At 40.2% G+C, this 23,247-nt stretch overlaps 2 protein-coding genes and 1 long non-coding RNA gene across 4 annotated transcripts; 1 reads left to right on the top strand and 2 right to left on the bottom strand.

The window, feature by feature from the left end:
* Positions 1-2,184: 2,184 nt before the first annotated feature.
* LOC146707777 (serine/threonine-protein kinase pim-2-like) lies at positions 2,185-8,245 on the bottom strand. 2 transcript variants are annotated; one of them, XM_085459284.1, is made up of 10 exons: positions 8,064-8,245; positions 7,183-7,425; positions 4,314-4,556; positions 4,045-4,179; positions 3,833-3,927; positions 3,644-3,691; positions 3,322-3,540; positions 3,038-3,218; positions 2,781-2,951; positions 2,185-2,691 (listed from the first exon to the last, which is right to left on the bottom strand). In XM_085459284.1, exons 1-10 carry the CDS (start codon positions 8,122-8,124, stop codon positions 2,600-2,602), a joined length of 1,488 nt encoding a protein of 495 aa, XP_085315410.1. In that variant the 5' UTR covers positions 8,125-8,245; the 3' UTR covers positions 2,185-2,599. The 2 variants fall into 2 exon arrangements, with proteins under 2 accessions (XP_085315410.1, XP_085315411.1); XM_085459285.1 differs by lacking the exons at positions 7,183-7,425; positions 8,064-8,245 and adding an exon at positions 5,191-5,322.
* A 2,484-nt stretch (positions 8,246-10,729) lies between these two features.
* Positions 10,730-13,963, top strand: LOC146707776 (uncharacterized). Its single transcript, XR_014920876.1, has 2 exons — positions 10,730-11,325; positions 13,578-13,963. It is a non-coding gene; the product is annotated as an uncharacterized LOC146707776 (long non-coding RNA).
* On the bottom strand, positions 12,271-21,219 carry adra1d (adrenoceptor alpha 1D). Its single transcript, XM_085459283.1, has 2 exons — positions 20,133-21,219; positions 12,271-13,781 (listed from the first exon to the last, which is right to left on the bottom strand). Exons 1-2 carry the CDS (start codon positions 21,085-21,087, stop codon positions 13,231-13,233), a joined length of 1,506 nt encoding a protein of 501 aa, XP_085315409.1. The 5' UTR covers positions 21,088-21,219; the 3' UTR covers positions 12,271-13,230.
* Between the last annotated feature and the right edge of the window lie 2,028 nt (positions 21,220-23,247).

Genomic DNA, 23,247 nt, shown 5'->3' with positions numbered 1-23,247 from the left:
ATTATGGAGTCTGACAGCAGTGGGGAGGAAAGACCTGCGAAATCTCTCCGTCCCACACCGTGGGTGCCGCAGTCTCCCACTGAAGGAGCTGCTCAGTGCTGTCACAGTCTGCTGCATGGGGTGGGAGATGTTGTCCATCAGGGATGACAGCTTAGCCGTCGTTCTCCTGTCACTCACCACCTCCACTGGGTCCAGAGGGCATCCTAGAACAGAGCTGGCCCTTCGGATCACCCTGTTCAGTCTCTTCCTGTCCCCAGCAGAGATGCTGCCGCCCCAGCAGACCACGCCATAAAAGATAGCAGAAGCCACAACAGAGTCATAGAATTTCTTCAGGAGTGGGCCCTCCACTCCAAACGACCTGAGTCTCCGCAGCAGGTACAGCCTGCTCTGCCCTTTCCTGTAGAGGGCGTCTGAGTTATGAGTCCAGTCCAGTCTATTGTTCAGATGAACACCAAGGTACCTGTAGCTGTCCACAGCCTCAATGTCCATACCCTGGATGTTCAGTGGTTGCAGTGGAGAATGCTTGTGCCTGCGGAAGTCTACCACCAGCTCCTTGGTTTTACTGGCGTTGATCTGGAGGTAGTTCAGCTGGCACCAGTCCACAAAGTCTTGGGTCAGACCTCTGTACTCCTTGTCGTCCCCATCAGTGATGAGGCCGACTATTGCAGAGTCATCAGAGAACTTCTGCAGGAAGCACTGGGTGGAATTGTGGGAGAAGTCTGCAGTGTAGATGGTGAAGAGGAACGGAGCCAGAACCGTTCCCTGTGGGGCCCCCGTACTGCAGACGACCCTGTCCGACACACAGCCCTGAGTCCTCACATACTGTGGTCGGTCGGTGAGGTAGTCCAGGATCCAGGTAGTGAGGTGATGGTCCACTCCAGAGTTCACCAGCTTGTCCTTTAGAACCGAGGGAAGAATGGTGTTGAAGGCACTGGAGAAATCAAAGAACATGAATAATGGCGGTCAAGTGTTTTTTCAACAAAGTATGCAGTGCTGCAAACTAGATAATGAGACCAAATTGTTTTTTTTTTTTTTACATATCAATGCTAATAAGCTACTCTTTTATTAGGCCCCGAACTCTGACCACAAAGGGAATAACGTGTGTCGAATTACTTGTGTTGGAGTTATTTGTCCCGGTGAGTCACTCGCTTTCGTTAGCTACCTGTTAAGTTTACACAATGTATTTTTCCCGCCGATTAAGCTCAGAAACATTTGAAAAAAACTAAACAAAACACCAATACAGTCGGGAACTGTGAGAATGTATTGTGTTGTTTTACTTATCTTGTTGTTCCTTACAGTAAGTACAATAAGTGTTTAATGTTCTAAGCTACAGATGGTACTTATCAGTACATATCTATATTTTTATATCTATAAAAAGAAAGCTGACGCTTGCGAGACTTGGTCTGGGTTTTTATAGCAGATGACATTAAAAATATTGTGCAGTCAAAAACGAAGTGAAGCAGAGCAAAGTTACAGAGGTTTGATTAGAGACACAGCTAAGCGTACGTGCCGGCGGGTGAAAAAGCCACATCTCAGTGATTCTGATCCGTCGGGTCCGCGTTTTGTGTTCACGTCTTTGTGCAGAATCCGTGTATCTGCTCTCATTTACTGTTTTAGCGGTTTGGTGGTTGTAGAAATTTTGTGAGGTTTAACCTGAGATTCTGGCGTTTCGGGCAAAATAAATTTCTATTTAAAAATCGATTCAGGTTTTAATGAATCGATATCACGTTATCCAAGCCAGAATCGATTTTAATCGATAAATCGATCATCAAAACCCACCCCTATTAAGAAATATAAAATTTTCACTACTGAATGGACATTAATGATTCAATTCAACCTTAACTATAGCAACAAGTCACATCTGTTGTCTAGAGGCACTTTACATTGGAAGGAAGAGACCCTATACTATTAGAAAATGAATCCCACCAATCAGAGAGCCCACTATGAGCAAACAATCAGCAACAGTGGGAAGGAAAAACTGTTGCAACCTCTGTTAGATCCAGGAAATCTGTTGAGACGCATTAGAGGTTAGGGCAACAGATGCAAGTCTTCAGAGCAGTGACAGTGTGACTTTCGTTGTGCATACTTTAACCTGATTGAGTTTTCAGTTTTCTTACTTGTCAAAATGCATCAAGAGTAAAAAACAATCCTTGACATGGTAATGAAAGAGTATTCTCAGCAAAGTTGAGTTAAACAAGTTTTAATGGAAGTTTAAGTTAAATCTTTTGATTTTTACTAATTTTGATTACATCAACGTAATTTTATTACATTAACCTAATCAAATAAGGCCAATTTTGATGAAGCTCCTGACCCAGCCCAAGCTCTCTATGAAGACGAGGAAAAACTCCCCGGGGGGCCAGAATGATGGGAAGAAACCTCGGGAAAGCCAATTCAAAGAGAGATCCCCTTTCCTGGGATGGCTGGGGGGGTTACAGGAATTTCAGGATAGCAAAATTTAGAATTGGCCAAAAAAACCCAAAAAACAACCTTTTCCTGTTAAAAAAAACCAAAAAAATGAAAGAAAGACAAAAAAAGAAAGTTAGGTCACGTATCACACTTATATGATAATATATGAAATGTGTGTGTGTGAGAGATGGGTTTATCTGAGCCAGGGGTGACGCTGGAGGTCCCCCAGCGTTGGGCGCTTCTCCGGGACATCGGTTAAACACGCATCCAGGAAATTCCGGCAGTCTGGAAAGAAAGAAAGGAGAGAAAAGATGAAGATGATAGTTCCAGTGATCCAAGCCATCAGTGAATCTTGAAGTGTGATGTTTTCTTACGTGGGGACAGATGCTCGTTGAATTTCAGTTCGTTTTCAATGAACGTCATGATATTAAAGTCCCCCACATGAAGCGCTTCGTACAGCACCACTCCCATTTGCCACACCGTGGTGGGTCCAGGCCTGTATTTTTTGCCCCAGTAACATTCGGGAGGGCTGTGGATAGGTGTACCTAATAAACAGACACAATTACAATTTCTTCTAAAACAAAAGGCACAAATTGCTACATCTGTGAAGAGCAGGAGCTGAATATGTTACCATAGAAGAAGCAGAACTGCGATTGCTCCGTAGCAAAGCAGCTCAGGCCAAAGTCAATGATACGAACTCGAGGCACATCTGAGCCTGTCTCAATCAGAATGTTCTCACTCTTGATGTCCCGGTGAAAGATGTCTTTCTCTTCCAGGTCCTTTGCTGCATCAACCAGTTGCTTCAGAATGACCTGGAAAAGATGAAAAAGACAGTAATGAGTCAACAGGTTGATGCTTCTTTGATACTCTGTGCTTTCAGTGCTGTACAGTCTAAGGCTCTTCCAGTCAACTTACCTTGGCCTTTCCTTCTGGTAAACATCCTCCATTTTCTCTTATGTATTCAAACAGGTCCACCGCGGGGACAGGTCTCTCCTGCACCAGGATCAGCTCTGTGCCAAAGTCAAACCAGTCCAACAGAGACACAGGAGCCGACGTTCCCACTGATCCATCTGCTTCAGCTGCAAGCTTCAGCAAAATGGCCACTTCCACTGAGACTTCCTTCCCGTTTTCATCCTGATATATTACAACAAAGTGGATGATGAGGAACAGATGTTTCACAGGTGAACGCTGCACTCAGTCCAGGAATGTAAAAACAGTTCAAGTGTTGCACACTTACCGTCACTTTGATGGGGATTCTGTTCTTGGGAACGTGTTTGATGGCTACCTAAAAGACACAGAGCATTGGTGAGCATTTCCTCAGTATGACATCATTAAAGGTGTAAAACGGCACCTTTAATGCTCAGCTGACGATATTATCCGTTATCTGCATTACTGCCTGTCTTACTCCCACCATCTGAACACTTACTGGGAAATGATCTGTTATCCTGTAGCCAGCAAACACTGCTCCACAGCCGCCATTTCCTAGATGGTGCTCCTGCACATATCTGGCTTGGTATTCCCCTGAAAAGACCCAAATGTTGTTTTACTACAGCTGTGACACAAATTACTCTCTGCTGTACCCTAAATGTTCATTTTGCTCTTCACCTGAGTATAAAAGCCAAGCTGCTTGCTACTTACGTTGCTGGTCGGCTGCTGGATTTTGGACGACGTTTTTGGTTTTGTCCTTTTTCTTTTTCTTGGGTGACTCTTTGCTGTCTCCCGCAGACTTGTTTCTGCCATTTTTTGTGCACCCCTTTGTGTTTTGACTGCAGTCTGCAGATGTGGAAAACAGCAAAAGCACATCAGCGTATTAGATCATACACACAAATATCTCCCAAACACTAATATCTTAAACCGAGCAACCAGCTGTGCACTTAATCTACCCCTCACTCAACTAATTAGCCTACCTTTACCAGTGTCCACGGAGGAAGACGCTTGCTCCCTGTCTCCACTCGTAGGCTCAGCAAGTTTAATCTTCTTCGGTGCACTGGTTGTGCCCGCTCCATCTTGCTGGGCCTTACGCTTCACTGCTTTGACCTGGTGTGTATCTGAGCTGGTGGAAGGAGCAGCCTGCTCAGTGACCCTCCCTCTTTTTACGGGGGTCTTCTTTTCAGGACTGGCCTTTCTTTTAGCCATCCTGCTCTTAGAGTCTATAAACAACAACAACAACAACACAGTAGTGAAAAAGAGTGCTCGACATCAGGACCGGAAGGATTTTGATGCCATTTTAGGAAGTATTGGTTAAATTATAATAACAAGTTTATCCTTTTGATAAAAAACAGAGCAACACGAGTCCATACTAGGTCTACTAAGACTTAGATCTTCATGACACTTGTTGATCTGTTTTTACTGCTGAGTCCAAGAATAAACTTGTCACATTATTTTACCAAAAGACAAAGTGCCCCATTAACCTTTCTTTGATTAGACGTGTTGTAATTATGCTATTTTCAGTCAAACATACCCATATGGAAAATAAATGGTACAAATTTATAAAAGACTTGCATAAGATGTGGCCTACTTCATACAGTGAATCATATCAGGCTTATATGATTTACTCATGAAAGTGGCCACTTTCTCATTACTTTCATATATTGTTTTAGTAAGTATCCAAAACATACAAGTTTCACACAAGACAGATACAAACTTTATAAGATTTATATATATCTTTTCCATATGGGTAGGATTCAAATGTTTCATTTTATACACAGACTGTCAACATTTTTAGAAAAGTAGATTCTGTTATTTGAGGGATTTTACCCAGATTTGATGTATTTGTTTACTTACTTTGATCTCCTGGATCTTTCTTTTCTCCTGAATTTGTATTTTTTCTCGTTTCCTTTTTCATGTTAATTTTTGAGACCTTGTAAAATGGAAAATGTCACCGTGATGAGGGAATACTTCTTCAAATGTGTGCGCTTGTCTTTCCTAAGCTGTTTAAGCGAGTTCCATAAGTGAGCTTTCAAAATAAACTCAGGAGTAGGGATGGGTATCGTTTCGGTTTTATCCGATACCGGTGCCAAACCGGTACTTTTGAAACGGTGCCGGTGCTCAAACGGTGCTCAAACCGGTGCTTAAAGAATGGAGAACAGATGAGTGGATGGTGGGGTGGGTGCAGTTTTCTCTGTGGTGGGGTTGGGTGGACTGTCCCAGGCTCTGTGGGGCCGGGAGGCGCTGCTGCACTGGGCCCCGGTCTGGATGGGCCTGGGCCCCCTTTCCCTGGCGGGTCGCGGAGTGTGGGAGTGCCTACTGGGGTCAGCGGGGGAGCTGGCCCCAGGGAGGGGTTACCTGCCCCTCCCTTCCTTCCCTCCCCATCTCCAGCTGCCTCTCTCTTCCCGCTCCACCACAACCACCCACACATGCAGGGCCTTGGAGTAGGGGTATGTCACCAGGGTGCAGAGGAGGCTACCCCCCCCTCTGTCCCCTTCTGGCTGCCTCTGCCTCAATTTTATCCCACAACTTAGACATTCACATTATTCACACTCTCATTACACATACATATAGGATCTTGGGGGTGGGCACAATCACGGAGTCCAAATTACCATCAGGGTGTACACCTCACCCCTGGCGTCGTTGCCCACCTCTCAATTTTAAATACACTTAGACATTGAGGGCTATCAGGAGGGCCTTGGACATTTTTAATCTGTAGCTCTGCTCTAAAAGAACGCACGTACCTGGACCCGCCTACTATCCTCGGAAACGTAAAATGATTGGCTAGACGTGTATCACAGCTCAGGAAAAAAAAGCACCGAAATAAAGCACCGAAATGTGCGCTGCTTTTCGGTCTGGTTACTACCGTTTATGTCAGAACCGGTGCCATCATGGCACCGGACACCGGTACCCATCCCTACTCAGGAGACTATGGCATCAGAACCTTGCCTTTCAGTGACATCACCGACTGCCAGTAAAAGTGCTCCTAAGTAGTTTAAAGAAAAACACTATGGCAGACAAAGCCATAATAATTCATATAATTTAATGAGAAGTCGATATACCTACCTATAAATGTTGTTTTTTAAATTGTGCATTTATTTTTTTATATAGTGTAACTACTGGACCTTATTTCTCTTTTTAAATCTAGAGGCAACCACGTTTTTGAGGTTGTATCACCTTTCCCATAGCTATTCATTTGTGTGAATAGCTATGGGTTAACTAGCTATTGGTGTTAATTTACTGATTAACTTATAAAACACATGCTCAACTTACTGAAAAAGTCCCACAGTGGCTTCCATCCTTATGTTGGTTTGTCCAGTTTACGGCAGAACACATCAAACCTGGGGCCCATGTCAGCCCTACTTGCGGCCGTATATTTAAGTGAAGAAATATAAAGCAATTTGGCACTTGAAGAGCCTTTTTTGTTAGCGGGGGATTTATTTATTTTTGAGTCCAATGTTAAAATGCGTTCTTAAAAAAGTTTTAAAAAAAAATTACTATGAAGGTCTAACCCAGGAGTCAGCAACCTTTCTGATGATAAGTGCCATCTAAAATTTCCTTAGAAGTCAACGTGCCATATGATTGCAGTAGCAATAAATTTAATAACGCTCTATATCAACAGTTACACACTATATAGACCAACTTTATAGAATTATATTTGTTCGCAGATGTTGGCATAGAGCAGATCAGCTATTTTGAAACAAAAAATACACTTTTTTTTATCAGTAACAAGAACTCCATAACAGCAAATGAACTGTACAACAGAAAAATATCTCCCAAACACTAATATCTTAAACCGAGCAACCAGCTGTGCACTTAATCTACCCCTCACTCAACTAATTAGCCTACCTTTACCAGTGTCCACGGAGGAAGACGCTTGCTCCCTGTCTTCACTCGTAGGCTCAGCAAGTTTAATCTTCTTCGGTGCACTGGTTGTGCCCGCTCCATCTTGCTGGGCCTTACGCTTCACTGCTTTGACCTGGTGTGTATCTGAGCTGGTGGAAGGAGCAGCCTGCTCAGTGACCCTCCTTCTTTTTACGGGGGTCTTCTTTTCAGGACTGGCCTTTCTTTTAGCCATCCTGCTCTTAGAGTCTATAAACAACAACAACAACAACAACACAGTAGTGAAAAAGAGTGCTCGACATCAGGACCGGAAGGATTTTGATGCCATTTTAGGAAGTATTGGTTAAATTATAATAACAAGTTTATCCTTTTGATAAAAAAACAGAGCAACACGAGTCCATACTAGGTCTACTAAGACTTAGATCTTCATGACACTTGTTGATCTGTTTTTACTGCTGAGTCCAAGAATAAACTTGTCACATTATTTTACCAAAAGACAAAGTGCCCCATTAACCTTTCTTTGATTAGACGTGTTGTAATTATGCTATTTTCAGTCAAACATACCCATATGGAAAAGAAATGGTACAAATTTATAAAAGACTTGCGTAAGATGTGGCCTACTTCATACCGTGAATCATATCAGGCTTATATGATTTACTCATGAAAGTGGCCACTTTCTCATTACTTTCATATATTGTTTTAGTAAGTATCCAAAACATACAAGTTTCACACAAGACAGATACAAACTTTATAAGATTTATATATATCTTTTCCATATGGGTAGGATTCAAATGTTTCATTTTATACACAGACTGTCAACATTTTTAGAAAAGTAGATTCTGTTATTTGAGGGATTTTACCCAGATTTGATGTATTTGTTTACTTACTTTGATCTCCTGGATCTTTCTTTTCTCCTGAATTTGTATTTTTTCTCGTTTCCTTTTTCATGTTAATTTTTGAGACCGTTTAAAAGTGAAAATGTCACCGTGATGAGGGAATACTTCTTCAAATGTGTGCGCTTGTCTTTCCTAAGCTGTTTAAGCGAGTTCCGTAAGTTAGCTTTCAAAATAAACTCAGGAGACTATGGCAACAGAACCTTGCCTTTCAGTGACATCACCGACTGCCAGTAAAAGTGTTCCTAAGTAGTTTAAAGAAAAACACTATGGCAGACAAAGCCATAATAATTCATATAATTTAATGAGAAGTCGATATACCTACCTATAAATGTTGTTTTTTAAATTGTGCATTTATTTTTTTATATAGTGTAACTACTGGACCTTATTTCTCTTTTTAAATCTAGAGACAACCACGTTTTTGAGGTTGTATCACCTTTCCATTTTCTATTAAAGTACATTAATTCATGTGTACTTTGTTTTCTAAAATAAAAACATCATAGTTACCCAATACCCCGTTGTTGTGTGAATAGCTATGGGTTAACTAGCTATTGGTGTTAACTAGCTGTAAAGCTGCTGGTCATGATATCGGTTTGGATGTGTGATGAGAGGGAAACATGAAGATGAAACCAGGAGATGTCCTTACAGAATCATCAGAGCTGAACAGGTGATGGAGAAACAGGTTTACCTTTTAGGTGAGTTGAAGGGAAGTTATGAACTGTTTCTGAGAAATAAATAACACCAGGATCCTTTTTCTACGTAGCTGACAGCTGGTAACTGTGCAGGGGCGGGTCTAGCAAAGTGTTGCCAGGGGGCCAGGTAGAGCATTAACAGGGAGAGGTGGGGCACAAAGAAATACTTTTCTTTCTTATTCTCATTTAAAATGTCTCGCTTTTATTAAATAATTATCTAAATCTTACAACCAAAGTTTTTATCTGACGTAAAATGTATAGAAATCATACATATACCAACAAGACTGTACATCACTGTCACAACAGCATTTGTTTTCATTCAAAGGCTTTATGGCTTTACTACCTGGTGGGCCGGTCTGTAGTCAAAATGCCCGATTTTCTGTCCCAGTCCAGCCCTGCAGGTTATACTGGCAGTGTCACCATGCCAGCTGACTGTATTTCATCATCAGCCAGTGTTGTTCTTTATCAATATTACCAAAGTTTACCATAAGGCAGCAGAGAAAGTATTTACTTGCTTTCAGGTTTTATTCAAATGTTAGTCTTTTCAGTTGTTTCCCCACTTTTTTCCTGTTTCAAAATCAAACACCAGTTTGTGAGAAGATTATCTTCTTTTTTTAACAGGCAGATAAAGTTTTGCATTGGCATTGGCTAATTTGTCAATTGTTTGTTACAAATGTTCATATTTTAATATTCAAAAATGTTTTTGCCCAAAACATATGTGCACTACATGTCAGTAAAAATACTATGCAAATATTGATGTCCTTGAATGCTGAGTAAACACTGACAAAGCACTGATTGTATCTCTTGTACTTTATCAACGCAGTATCTAAAAACTTTGCACCGTAGTGGTTAAAATCTCATTCTAATAAGAGTTAAAAGTGCATTTGGTTATTAGGTTTATAGGATTATTGAATTATGGTTAAAGGTTGGTAGAATTTTTTTTTAAACATTATCTGCCAATTACATCTGCCACCCTTCTCCAAATCTGTGCCCCTACCTGCCCCCCCCCAACAAAAATTTTCTCGACACGCCACTGTGTGTCAGGTCTTTGTTGGGTGGCTTTTTTTTTTTATCAAGGTCTTTTTTTATTGAACAAAAATTATATTTAACAAATATTGCAGCAGTATTAATAAACAGTTTTTCTTCTTTTCCCCCCATACCTATCCAAAACAATGCAACCAAGGCGCAGCCAGTTATGCTGGATGGTTTTTTTTTTGTCTGCTTCTTAAGGACATGACTTTCAGATAAATTTCTTTTTTTATACACCATTTGTCCAGTTTCCTCACATTTCTTTTAAAAACACACTACACACCATGCTGACATGTGCGACGTTTTAGGCAAATAGCCCCACTGACTCACTTCATTGATGTAAAATATTATTTTATATCTGCCAAACTCTGTCATCGTTACTATTTTTTGTAAACTCACCTACAAAATTGGAAACAAAAGATATGTGTACCGCTGGTAATAAAGCACCTAAAGATATAATAAAATTATCTCTGGTTCTTTGCTAAATTGTCTTTTATGTGTAAACCCAACACTGGTTCATCCTGTGAATTAGGTGCCTTTTTGTACTTGAATGATTCATAGGTCATTGCAGAGTGATTTATAGCTGTCAGCCTGTGTTTGTTATCTTTGGCATTTTTTGTAGATTCAGCTAAAATGGGAATGGGAATACATGTTGTTGTTTTTGATAGGCTGCTATTAACAAAGTCAAGTCCAGTTTAAGAAATTGCAAGAAACGTTTATATGACCACATAAAACAGGGGTGTCCAAACTGCGGCCCGCGGTCCATTTTTAATTGGCCCGCAAGTAATTTTATGAATAGAATAGAATATGGCCCGCACTTTTGGTTGAGTGTATTGCACTTCTTAGTTTTAACACCAGGGGGAGCTGCTGTTAATCAAGGCAGTTGCTCCACCAAAAAGGTCAATCACAGAAGAAATTTACCCCCAAGTTACTAAACATGGCAGAACCAAAGAAGCGAAAGGTAGAAAGTGAGTGCAGAAAATTTCAGACACGGTGGGAGAGTGAATATTTCTTCAAAGAATTCAAGGGGAAGTGTGTCTGTTTGATCTGCACTGAAACTGCGGCAATTATGAAAGAGTATAATGTACCACGTCATTATGAAACCAAACAGGCCTATGCATCCTACACTGGTGCTGAGCGAGAGCAGAAATTAAAGCAAAGGGTAGCTCTCCTGCAAGGTCAGCAACAGTATTTTTTTCGTGCTCAAATTATCCAGGAAAAGGCTCCAATAGCCGGCTATGAGGTCGCCCAACTCATCGCAAGACATGTCAAGGCTTTTTCAGATGGAGACCTCATAAAACACGGCCTCGTTAAAGTCACCGAAATAATGTGCAGGACTTCACCAACGTCAGCGTGTCCAGAAATCCAGTTGTGCGACGCACTGAAGACTCGTCAGCCAACATTAAACTGCAACTGTCTGATAAAGCTGTGCTTTTGATTTTTACTCCATGGCATGAGATGAGAGCACCGATGCCACAGACACCGCACAGCTGCTAATTTTTTGCGGGGAGTGGACGAGAGCACGAGCGCTTTAGGTGAGTAAAAAATATATTCCACAGTACCCGTGGGTTAATAAGCATGCATGTGCAGGTACACATGCTTCAAATATCTATAATGCGCATCAATTCTGTCACTACCCTGCTTTTGCGCACCACTTTCTTTATATGCACAGCGCACGCACACGTAGTCAGCTGATCTCATCTGATGCAGATCTGCTCCTTGATCAAGTGACATTTGTCCGGATTTTTAGCAGAGTGGCGTCGGATCAGCACAGCAGCTGATTTACGGCCCGATTTACATACCCAGCGCAGCTGATACTCACCAGAATAATTTACTAAAATTATATGGACTCCTGTTATTAAGTCCAGTTCAGTCTGTTAATGTTGATAATCGTTTCAAACGGACGTAGATGTTTTGCTAAGCCTAATAACTTAAATAACAAACTTGAAATGTACCCGTCCCATTTTCCCCTTTATTGTTTTTTTTCTCTGTACTGCAAATCTTCTGTCTAAGAAGAAATCTGAGGCTGCTGTTCTGAGAATGAGCTACCAAAGCTTTTTCTGATTAAATCAATAAAGATTAATTTAGGGAAAGCTGTGATGAAGGCAGTTTTGTCTTTAATTATATTCAACAATATAACACATTTGACCACTTTTAAGTGATTTTTCTAACTTTAATACAGTAAAGTTAAGGTTATATACCTAATTTCTAGTAAGGCTTCTAACAGGAATCAACTGTGGTTTATTGGTCTTCATGGAGTTGTTCCCTTTCTCTCTATCAATGTGCACTGCCTCCAATTCCAGATTTATGAAAGTGTGTTTGTGCTTTCCTGAAATCTTTTTGTATTTCTTTTTCTTTTTGTAATTTGTACTTCTCAGTCAGTAGACATATTCTTACTGCTGTTCTGACCGCTTTCATTAAATGCAGGTGTTAATTTATTTCCAACAGATTCACTTCTACTAAAAACAAGTCATCCCAAAAGCATTTAGCTTTACTTAAAGATGAATAGGTGCACAAGGTAAAACAACCAAAGCAACAGTGACATCTTCTGGATGAAGGAGATATTTTTCTTTAATCATGAATCAAATAACGTAACGTAACTGGAAGGCATAAAACAATAAAGAAATTATTGTCTCCACATTTTTTCCTCTCCTACATTTTTTGCCTTTCATCTGATAAACATAAACCCCCCACCAAAAAAACACAACTTGACATTACTGTTCACTTGGCAACGTTGGCCACTCGTCTTTACAATGCCTTGTCAAAAAAAGAAACAGAGGCGCAGATTAATGATCATAATTCAATATGAAATTTTACATTTGATTAAACTGTGGCACCAACACAAAAATGCACTTGTGATTTTACTTTCGCGGAGATTGAAAACTTAGTTTCAGTACAGGTATTTGTTCTTTTGCTTCTTTGTCTTTTGTTAAATCACAAAACATGCCAACCAAACCATTTACTCTCAGTCTTTATCACACAGTGTGAGCTGGCTAACATTTAAAGACATCAAAACTGCCTGATACAAAACTGTAAGAAAAACATACAACAATACTAATTATCCAGCCTTATGTTAACTGTCTTTCCCAAAATATTACATTCTTAAAACTTGCCAGCTGTCAGCTGTAGGCTATGAAATCTTCACATCCAGTGCCTTCAAGCGAAAAAGTATTAAGTCCCAACTTACTGCTTATTTCGCACCCATGTCCCAAATGTGTCATTGAGCAGTTCGCTAGAAGTTTCATCCAAATAAACATGGTGGGACCCACGTGATTGGGATAAGGGTTTCTTTTTTTTTGCCTGTTTGTGCAAGGATCAACCCATTATTCTCAGCTTTAATCGTGCCTTGATTCTTTGATATTATGCATTATCACAGTCTTTCTTACATGTCGGTCCAATATGGCCCTTTGAAAATAAATAAAAGCCTCTTTGGTGACCGTCTAAATGTCAGTCTCTTTCAGGCCATAGCATTCTGCCAGATCATAAAACTGATAGCTACTCTGCTCACAAGAGTTGTAAATCCCCATAGACACCGTGTCCACCGTTTCAATTCGACCAACAGCAGGTGTGTTGCATTTTCCCGTCCCTCCCTTAATTTTGTTTGACAGATTATTTACTTTCTCTTTGAGCTGGAAGGAGGACTTTCGCAGTGGTGGAAACAGACTCCATCTCTTGAAACCTAGTGCATGTCCTTTTCTTGTGTGTAGCAAAGAGCTGCCGCAGGATTCGTGCACAGCGTAGCCAGGCTTATAATCGCCTCTCTGATCCCTTGTCATTCCCTTGACAGCAGTCCGCCATCTCTGGTCATAGAAGCGGCGAAGGACCCTACGTTTCTGGTAACACTGGCACTTGAGGAGCCTGGTGAAAGCCCGCTGGAACTCTTTACTGGAGCAGGGGTAGATAATGGGGTTGATGCAGCTGTTGAAGTATCCCAACCAAAAGATCACCTTGAACACAGTTTCAGACGGTTTTAGTGCCGGGAAGAAGGAACCTGAAAGGAGATGAAGCCATCAGGAAGATGTGTGAGTTACCATAAAGTGAATGAACAATATAGAACAAATATTTTCGCAAATATCCTACAAAGAGCCGCTGAAGATAAACGTTAGTACTGTCAGAGAATTTGTACACATGCAAAATATATAAATTTAATAAATATGAATGATTTTTACAGTTTGATGCTGTATGTCATTTTGTCAGTCAGGTTGGATACTAAATAATAATAGGTAAGTAATAATAAAGCAAAATAATTATATGGAATAATCTTAATTTAACAAAGATATATATATATATACTGCAAGAAATGCACACGTCTATGCACAGCTGTGATGTACTATTATGTTATGTGTATATGTATTTGCACTCTGACGGCAGGATCTTTTTAATGATTTATTGTGCACCTGCAGGTTTTTTTTTTTTTTGCTTATGTTTGTTAATAGAAGCAAAGGAGGTTCTGACATTTTAAGGGCAGATATTTATAGAACATGCTTCACCCACAAGCCTGAGGGCACAGAATTTTTTCTTTTTGCTTGAATACCATGCACGATGAAGGCAGACTTTTCTGGTACTTACAGATTTCTTGAATGGATTTAACTGATGTTAACTGATTACATGAAATGTGCCAACACAATATTAGATGGGCTTTTTCCTGTGATGGAAACTCTCGCTAAAGGGGTCAGGTGAAACATACACATTGTTATCAAAAAATGTTTTTTCCATGCTCCAAGGACACACACCAGGCTTAGCACAATGATTCATAAAAGTTTTGAAATGTTCCATTTAATGCAAGCACATCATCTTTGTTTCTGCTGGTGTTTCTGTCTGTGTTTGTTATTGGTTTTGCCTGATGTGAAATACTGGAATGGATAACCTCTAAATATTCAATTTATCAACTCTATTTAGAATAATGGAAAATGAAGGGAATTTCTATTATTTCTTGTAGTGGGGATTATAGATATTTAAGAAATATGGAATATATGGAAGTTTTCTAGCTTTTGTGCATATGACATTACACACTGGTAATTTAACAAATGAGAACATTAGAGTTTTTCATAATGAAAATTGCTTTTTGCACAGATGACTAGCAGCACAAGGCATTTTGCTTTGCTCATATACTCCCAATGCTATTTTTAGTACAATAGTCCGATGACACCCTTATTTTTCAGAGGAAGCTGCTTTTCTCTCTTTCTTTACCGTTATTCTTCTTTCTCTCCAGGCCTGGGATTTAACATGGCATCGAGCCTGGACACAGAGGCAACATTTAACAATGCTATGATGTCAAGTCTGCACTGATATCCCAGAAATCCATTTTTTTTTCTGCTTAGTACTGCACAGAGGCTTGTGTGTAATGCTCAGAGTTCATGCTCTGACATTACTGACCACTAAACAGAAAGAATGCACTTATATTAAAAGAAGTGGATGATGAAACAAAGTTGAGACTTTCTTCATAGTCTCATTTTTCTTTCATCACTACCCACCCAAATTCACTCAGGATTAAAGACTAAGATTAATAAATTAATAAGAGGAAGGGATGTTCTTTTTTTTAATTATGTCCCTAAAATGACATCACCTTTAGAGGCAGGCAGCAAGTGATTCACTGCTCTGACGCACAGCCAAAACACCATGACAACAGGTATATTTTTTATGTATTTGTTTTATTGCTTCTGGGATGGCAATCTTTTTTAATTTGTGTATTTTGTATATTAGTGTGTTTTGTTTTACGCTTTTCTAAAGCTTAAACTCAACATAAGGCCACCAACAGCTAAGATATACAGACACTGAAAAACTTGAAACCTTAAAAATGAGGGGATGGAGGCGCCCTGCTATGCTGTGTGGATGTTGGGCAAAGGCATTTTGTTGGCATAGTTGATTTTTGTCCACTTGTGCCCTCAGATTCATTGCAAAAAAACACAGCTGCTCATAATGATCACCTTTATTTGTTCCAGTATGACCATTCCTCCATCAATAAAGTTTGTCTGAATGTTTTGACAAGAAAACAATGTGAATTGTATCTGTGCAAGCTCTCGGCCAGCCAGATCAAGATAGTCTTGGGAGCTTGAAAACGAAGGTAGCTGGATTTAATTAGGTTTGTGAAGATCTTGTCCAGTTCTAAAAACAAATGTTGGCAAGCCCCAGATATTTAAGCTCCAGTGGGGGTTGTGGCCTTTGGAGATGGTGCTGAGGGTCATGAGGTCATTAAGACACTCAATAAGTTATATGGTTCAAGTATAACCACTGAAAAACTATTTGGCTACTTTACGCTCTGGTCAAATAAGATCTTCAGCTTCACTGACAGAAAAAACCAAAACCAAATAAAGACTACTGCATATGGACTCTAAGCCCCTGTCCACACATACTTGGATATTCTGGAAGACATAAATTTTCTTTGCATTTGTGACCTTTCCTCTACTTTTAAACAGCATTTTAGGCCACTGAAAATGGGCCTTTTGAAAACCTCTTCCAGCCTGAAGATTTTCAACAACGACGTTTCTGTATTAATATGTCAACAAGGAAAGCAAGGATGTTATCTTGGAACATCAAAGATGTGCGCCTGTATTTCAGTTTTTGATGTCAGACTGCTTGGTTTTGCTGTTTTTTCATGTGTTTTCACATTGATGGAGATTTTGAAAACAAAAGTGGAAAATCCTTGTATTAAAACATACCTGTGTACAAATAGAGGATGCCCTCTGCACTTACTCACTTAGTTTCATCATAATATCTAAAACATTTTTCTGGACTTTGTTCTTTGGACTTCTGTCAGAATAATTGAGTGCTTCCCCTTTTTGTACACATTTCTAACTACTATGATTCATTTATGGTATGATATTAATGACCAAATGACATATTATCATAATACAAAACTGCAAATATTACAGACTGTAGCAATAGTAAATGTTTACTAGTAGTTAACATTAGTTGTAAAATTTTAGATTTTCTGATTGCTTGTCTCCCGTTACTTTCCTGCTTAATCAAATCTGCTTGTGAATCACGCCCGGAGTCCACAACTAATTTAAATATTTTAAAATGGGTCATCACTATCAAATGCCCCCCACAATAACGACTATCACAAGAGGGGCTAATAATAAGGTGTAGCTGAGTATTTACAGCAGCATGACTGTGTGTATGTGGTTAATACAATACTTTCATGATGATGAAGGGGCCAGTCACACAGCATAACAATGGGTTTTGTTAATGTGTTACTGAGGTGTTTTAACAGACTTTGGACAGTAGAGGTTTCTAGCTCAGATAATTTATTGGTCAGAATCGCAGACAGTAAAAGTAGCTAATGTTGTGTCACGTTTTGAAGACCTGAGATGAGCATTTACCCCATCGCTATCTTGGTTGCAAAAAAAAAATGTATGTGACTAAGATTGGTGGGTCTGACTGGTAAACCACATGCCTTGTTGTTAGCCAATAAATATGTAGTCTCATACCACAAATTAGCTACAATTTTTAAAAATGGCATGACCAAGAATTATGAAACAATTACAAAATATTTTTTAATCCAAAATGAGTGACTGAGTCCATAAACTCAACAAGAAACTCTTTACAGACGTCAAATCAGAACAATGTCCTCACATGGTTTTCAGTAGGACCAGAAGTCCTTTTGCAACCACAACTATCGCCACCTGTTGGCCTTCAGAGAGACTGCAGATTTTTTGTGCACTTCCTCATTTACAACAACCAATTTCAGTCTATTAAACAATAGTGGGTGAACATATTTAAAATCAGTTGTGCATTTTTGAAAAACAAAAAAAAAGCATTTTCTGCTAAGCCTGAAAGAAGAACTAGTTAATTATACCACCTCAGTGGTCGTGGTTGGCTTTTACAGAGGGAAAGAAACGGCCTTAAACAGAAATCTGACAGGCCATTCCTCTTTATTTCCTCAGTTTCTGGCAATATAAAATGGGTCTGGTGTGCTAATATAGGTTGAAACGAGTCAGAGGATTCCATCTAGATTTGGATCATCACACAGAAAAGTCCTGATTGGTATAAGATGAGCTGAACGTACAGCTCTGCCTTTCGGCAAAAAGTTACCTATTAATGTCTGTCTCTGCGATGGACCAACATCACCGTGTCTGACTGACCGAGTGTAGGTTAGCAAGCGGTGCTAAGGCCCCACACTCATCTGTGAGTGGTTTGGGAAATAAAAGGCAGCCACCCATGGGGATAAATTGACAGTGTAGAACTTTATTGATCCCTGGTGGAACTTAATGTTCAAGTTCAACACGATGACTAGATTCTTGAACTTGAACATTAAGTTCCACCAGGGATCAATAAAGTTCTACACTGTCAACTTAATGTTTAAAAATACTTCCTTTGAGGAGGCCTGAGGTCATCTCTCAAAGGGTTTTTGCAAACCAGATGGCTTACAGCACGATGACTAGATTCTTAGAGTTCAGAGTTTTACTATGCTTTAAAAACCAAATTGCAGGTCATCCATTAATCTACAGCAGACGTTAGTTTAGATATTAGTGTTTTGATAGTCTGACTTCCTTTATCATGCAAATTAGAGACCTTTCTGACATTCACCAGGTATCATAAATAAAAAATAAAACAACTCAAGATAACACCAGACAAAATTAATGATCCCTTTTGGCTGAACTGCCTTTGAATGCAGATTTTTAGTGTCGCCATTTTAGATTTAAGAGTCTGTATGACCTTTCCTAAAAGCAATAACGTGATCACAAAGTCAAATTATTACAATCATTACAGTAATGTTAATTAAAACTATTATTAGAGACTGCCTTGAGGTGCACAAATTGATTAATAATGTGTGTAATGAAATGTGTACTGACTTTTAACATTTTAAACCTTTAAATCTCATTCCTGTCATTTTTAATCACATGCTGAGGATGGAGTTTGTCTGATTTAGGCATACAAATAAACGTGCCCCTTTCTTTCCCATTAAGTGAATAAAATGATAAGTAGCACCAATTTCATTTCATGCACCCCGTGTGTCCCTGCGGGCTTTGCTCTAATAATTCCAGTCTGTAAAAGGAGAGGTGCAGCAAGAATCAGAGTGCTGTGTTAGTGCTTTGCCCAGTAAGATACTGGCCATTTGTTCTCAATGGCTCTCGCAATCAATTATGTGAAATATATGCAAAATGAAAAACTGTGGTGCCACCATTAACATGTGGCACCAGAGCTCTATTAGTCTAAGCGAATCTAGCCTGAATCCTGCTACGTAGGCACTCTTTATTTATTCAGTTTTGCATTTCAGTCATTCTTTTTGTTGCTAATACCCATATTGCCTCTGTTTGTGTTTTAAGGTGTGCCTTTATGTCCAGTTTTGTCTTTAAATTTAAAGCTATTTCCATTTGATTCCACTGTAAAATGTGCTCGTTCGGTTTGATTTATGTGTTGTCATAAAGACTGAATTGGTCACCCTCAGTGGAGGGCCTTTTCAACCATCTGCAGGGGAATAGAAGATCTCTTTGCCTGATTTGAATCTTACATCCCACTCTCTTAGTACCGTAGTCAACTTAATGAATATGCTCAACAATAAAACATAAATGTTTATTCTTGAAAATCATGCCTGTCTGAGTTTTTACCAAGGTAAGTAGCCGCTGGAACTGGTCATCAGTGAAGAATGTCAGTCTGTTATGACTGCTCTTTGAAAAATGTGATATTAGCCATGTGAAGGAATAATTACAGTCATGAAAAAATTACAGGCATGAAAACAAACCACTTTAATGGTCATGTTGCAGAGCTGACCTTTCCTGACAAAAGAATTGGTTTTTGTAGCATTATAGCATCTTAATTTTGATCACTTCCTGGCATAGCTCCCAAAATAAGCTGCGCATGCAATCCAGAACACGCAATTTTCTTATTTTGTTAGGCCAAACGCCAATTTTACAGAGTTTATTAACAGTGTGAAAGGGTTTTCTTAAATTAAAATTCACGGAATTTCATACGTTTAGGTTTCCTTTGCGACCAGAATTTCGAGTCTTTTATAAAAGTCTGCGCAGCTGTCAAGAGGAGCCTCTTAGACGCAAACGTTTTCAATCACAGCGTCAATTTCTTATACTGAACACGACCCATTTATTCAGAACGCTTTATTTTGGACCGATGTGCATCTCACACACGATCAGTTCAGGAGTAAAATCATAAATCATAGCAGGCCCGAAACAGGCGTGTTTGTTGCTCTTAAAGATAGAAACTTTTTAAAAGCGCATTTAGGAGAGGAACATTTATAAGAAGTCATATTCTCCGTCTTTGGCAGGAGTCTGGTGGAAATGCAACAGACTGAATCCTATTTTACGCAGGACCCAGCTCATGACCCAGCATGAAATGCTGAGAAACGGTTATATAAAAATAAAAGAGATCGATAAATAAAACATACCCATTGGCAGAAAGAAGAAAAAGGGCAGCCAGCAGAGGATGAACATCCCCACCACTATGGCCAGGGTTTTCGCAGCCTTTTTCTCCCTGGAGAACTTCATCAGCCGCACGGAGAGCGAACTTCGAAACGGGTGGTTTTTGCTGCTTTTTGAGCTCGCCGGACGCGCGTCCTCCAGCACGCTGCGACAGTGTATCCGCAGGACCACTTCCATCGACTTATTTCTCTCGCGTTTGACTCCCGCTTCCAGGCTCCGAGTAGTCCTGCGGGCCACCACGTACACCCTAAAATACATGATGAGAATGACCATAAGCGGGAGGTAGAAAGAGAAAAGCGAGGAGAAGAGCGCGTATCCCGGCTCCTCTGTGATCCTGCAGATGCTTTCGTCCACAGGCGGCGGTTCCTTCCATCCCAGGAGCGGACCGACCGAGATCACAACAGATGATACCCACACTAGGACTAAAATAGCGACTGCCTTTCTCTCAGTCATAATACTTGGGTATTTAAGGCAGTATTTCACGCCGATATAACGGTCGATGGAGATCATACAGAGGCTGAGGATTGATGCCGTGCAGCAGAGCACATCCACCGCTGCCCAGATGTTACAGAAAACCCGGCCAAACACCCAGCATCCCAGCACCTCTAGAGATGCAGAGAAGGGCAGCACAATAATGCCCAACAGGAGGTCTGCTATGGCTAAGTTGACAATGAAGAAGTTGGTGACGGTCTGTAACTGTTTGTTGCACACCACAGACAGGATAACCAAAATATTCCCAACAATTGCCACCAAAATAAAAACGGAGAGAAAGATCCCAACTCCGACAACCTGTGAGTCCATTGTGAAGTTCCTGCATGTGGTAATGCTGTCATTTGGTAACATCTGGTCCGAAACAGATCCATTAAAAGAAGTGAAAAACAGCCCATGGTTGCTTTCGTTCCTCAAGTTAGAGTCTGTCATTTTGAAACGCCATAAAGAGAAGTAAGGGAGTAAGTTTTCTGAAGAAAGCAGTGTGACACGCGTCGTTCTCAGTCTCCTTTCATTCTGTCTTTCCAGTAAGGTTGCCAAGCAGCCGTTCACACTGTCAGTATTTATCACGGGTCAAGCGAAGGGAAAGTAAAAGGCAACAAAACTAAATAAAAATAAAAAATAAAACCGATGGGGAAAAAAGAAGCCCCTGCAAAAACTACATCCACAAAGACTGACTCGTGATTAGTGTTAAACTCACTTAAACGTGTATGTACACAATGTTTAATAAACTATAAAGTTTGGATGCCATTTTTAAAGATCATTAAAAAAAAAACAAATTAGGTAAATGTAAAAATATTTCTTCCATGCGACGGGTTTCCACTGCTGGCATCCTTCATAACAAATCCCAGAGTCAGAGCTGGTACAGCAGGTCTGAACCTACTGCACAGCTCCACCCACACCGCAAAAAACATAACGATGGGCTCACAGTCTCCACCAGAGAGCGTATATGTGGTCACGAATTCTGCATGACCGCTGCATGTGTACAAGCCTTAAATGCTCCAGTGCTTTTTTATCACCAGGGTGATGATGATGCGCTTATGGGCAAATAAAGTTTGACCAAAGAAACAAACAAAACAAAGCAAAAGGACACGTGTTGGAGGTAGGGGGATAAAAGCTATGTTGTTTATTACTCACCGGTTATTACACACCAGAATAAGCCTCTCTTTCATGCCATAAGTGTAAAACAGTGGCACATCACTGAGATTATCCAAACTGCCACCAGGCACCGACAAACCATACTGACCCCGGTGTGAAAATCCGAGTGCCTTCAGGCAAAGCGGTAAAGCTTCCCAGTGGCACTGCAGCTGCTTTCTCCAGGCCTGGTGTGCATAGTTGAAGTAGAAAGATGGCCACTCTCAGAGGCCCATAATTACAGCTGAGACCTCTTCAGATTGGTTGGTTTCCACCTCTTTCTTCTTATTAGTTTGAGTCCGTACCCATGCTGGAGAAAGGCCATGTGTGTCTGCGTAGCTCAAAAAGCATTAGAGCTTTACCCCCACACCCCCAAAAGACCCTAATGATGATTACACACCAGATAACAAAATTGCTGGATGGATGGATAAAAACTGAAGAGACAACTTTTCTATTCTTAGATCCTTTGTGCTGCAAAAAAAGTGTCAAATTTACCTTAATAACAGAGCCAGTTAGTGAGTGTTGGTGAAAGTTCTCAATGCTTTTAAAATTTTTGCTTCTAAAATACATGTTCATAGAAAAAAAAACACACAAAAAAACAAGCTGTAAAATAGGTACGGCATGCTTCAGACATGACACATGCCCACCTGTCCCCTCATTTGACCCTACAACACTGAGGCACTGTACTTCCTGTTTTCATACTGAACAGTGGCTCTGGACCAAAATGTGAGGTATGCAGTGTCCAGTATGACGAGTTCAGTTCCATTCATTTCATTTTATGTATACAGCGCTAAATCACAACAACAGTCGCCTCAAGGCACTTTATATTATAAGGTAGACCCTACAATAACACAAATACAGAGGAAAACCCCAATAATTATTTGACCCTCTATGAGCGAGCACTTTGGCAACATTGGGAAGGAAAGGAAAGGACTAGTCAGAGTTTACAGCTGCTTCAAATTAGATTTCTTCTTTCTCAACGTCATCCCTGCACTCAGCTATAGTTTGAGCTAAGTAGCAGAAATGCTCACCAGAGTTAGTATCACCGTCACCATCAGAATTTATTTGAATTTGTTCACCATTTCCATGCTAAGGCATGAATGTGATCACAGAAAATATGGCGGTTGGCATTGAGCAGTGAGACTGACTGTCCATCAAACCAAGTAGCTGAGCAGTTTAGATAAAAAGCCCCAAAGCTATATTAGCAACTTGGGTCTAATATCGACTCAGGAGTCTGGCTACGGGCAGCAGCATTTCTGTTTCTAGTCACGGTGAGTCTGCTCAGCTGTCAGAGCACATCCTTTATTATTAAATTTATAAAAAAGAAAAGCTACAATCTCATCCAGCCCACCTGCTCCTCCTTATAAGAGAGCTAAATCCGCAGTCATGCAGAACCGACTTTAGACTGCACTAACGCAGGAGATATTTGGACGAGCCTGTTAGAGAATGTTTGAGGTA

The sequence above is a fragment of the Copadichromis virginalis genome, linkage group LG6, assembly GCF_057382275.1.
Source record: "Copadichromis virginalis isolate Kocher_CV1m ecotype Utaka linkage group LG6, C_Virginalis_male_GT1.1, whole genome shotgun sequence".
Classification (NCBI taxonomy): domain Eukaryota; kingdom Metazoa; phylum Chordata; class Actinopteri; order Cichliformes; family Cichlidae; genus Copadichromis; species Copadichromis virginalis.
The sequence above is the reverse complement of the archived record's forward strand: the minus strand, read 5'-3'. Positions and strand labels throughout refer to the sequence as shown.

Coding starts and splice junctions, on each gene's coding strand:
- LOC146707777 (XM_085459284.1), bottom strand. CDS start 8,124: ATGAAAAAGGAAACGAGAAAAAATACAAATTCAGGAGAAAAGAAAGAT. Junction 4,557..7,182: donor CTCCGTGGACACTGGTAAAG/GTAGGCTAATTA, acceptor TGTTGTTTATAG/ACTCTAAGAGCAGGATGGCT. Junction 4,180..4,313: donor CTCCGTGGACACTGGTAAAG/GTAGGCTAATTA, acceptor CCACATCTGCAG/ACTGCAGTCAAAACACAAAG.
- adra1d (XM_085459283.1), bottom strand. CDS start 21,087: ATGACAGACTCTAACTTGAGGAACGAAAGCAACCATGGGCTGTTTTTC. Junction 13,782..20,132: donor TTTCTTCTTTCTGCCAATGG/GTATGTTTTATT, acceptor ATCTCCTTTCAG/GTTCCTTCTTCCCGGCACTA.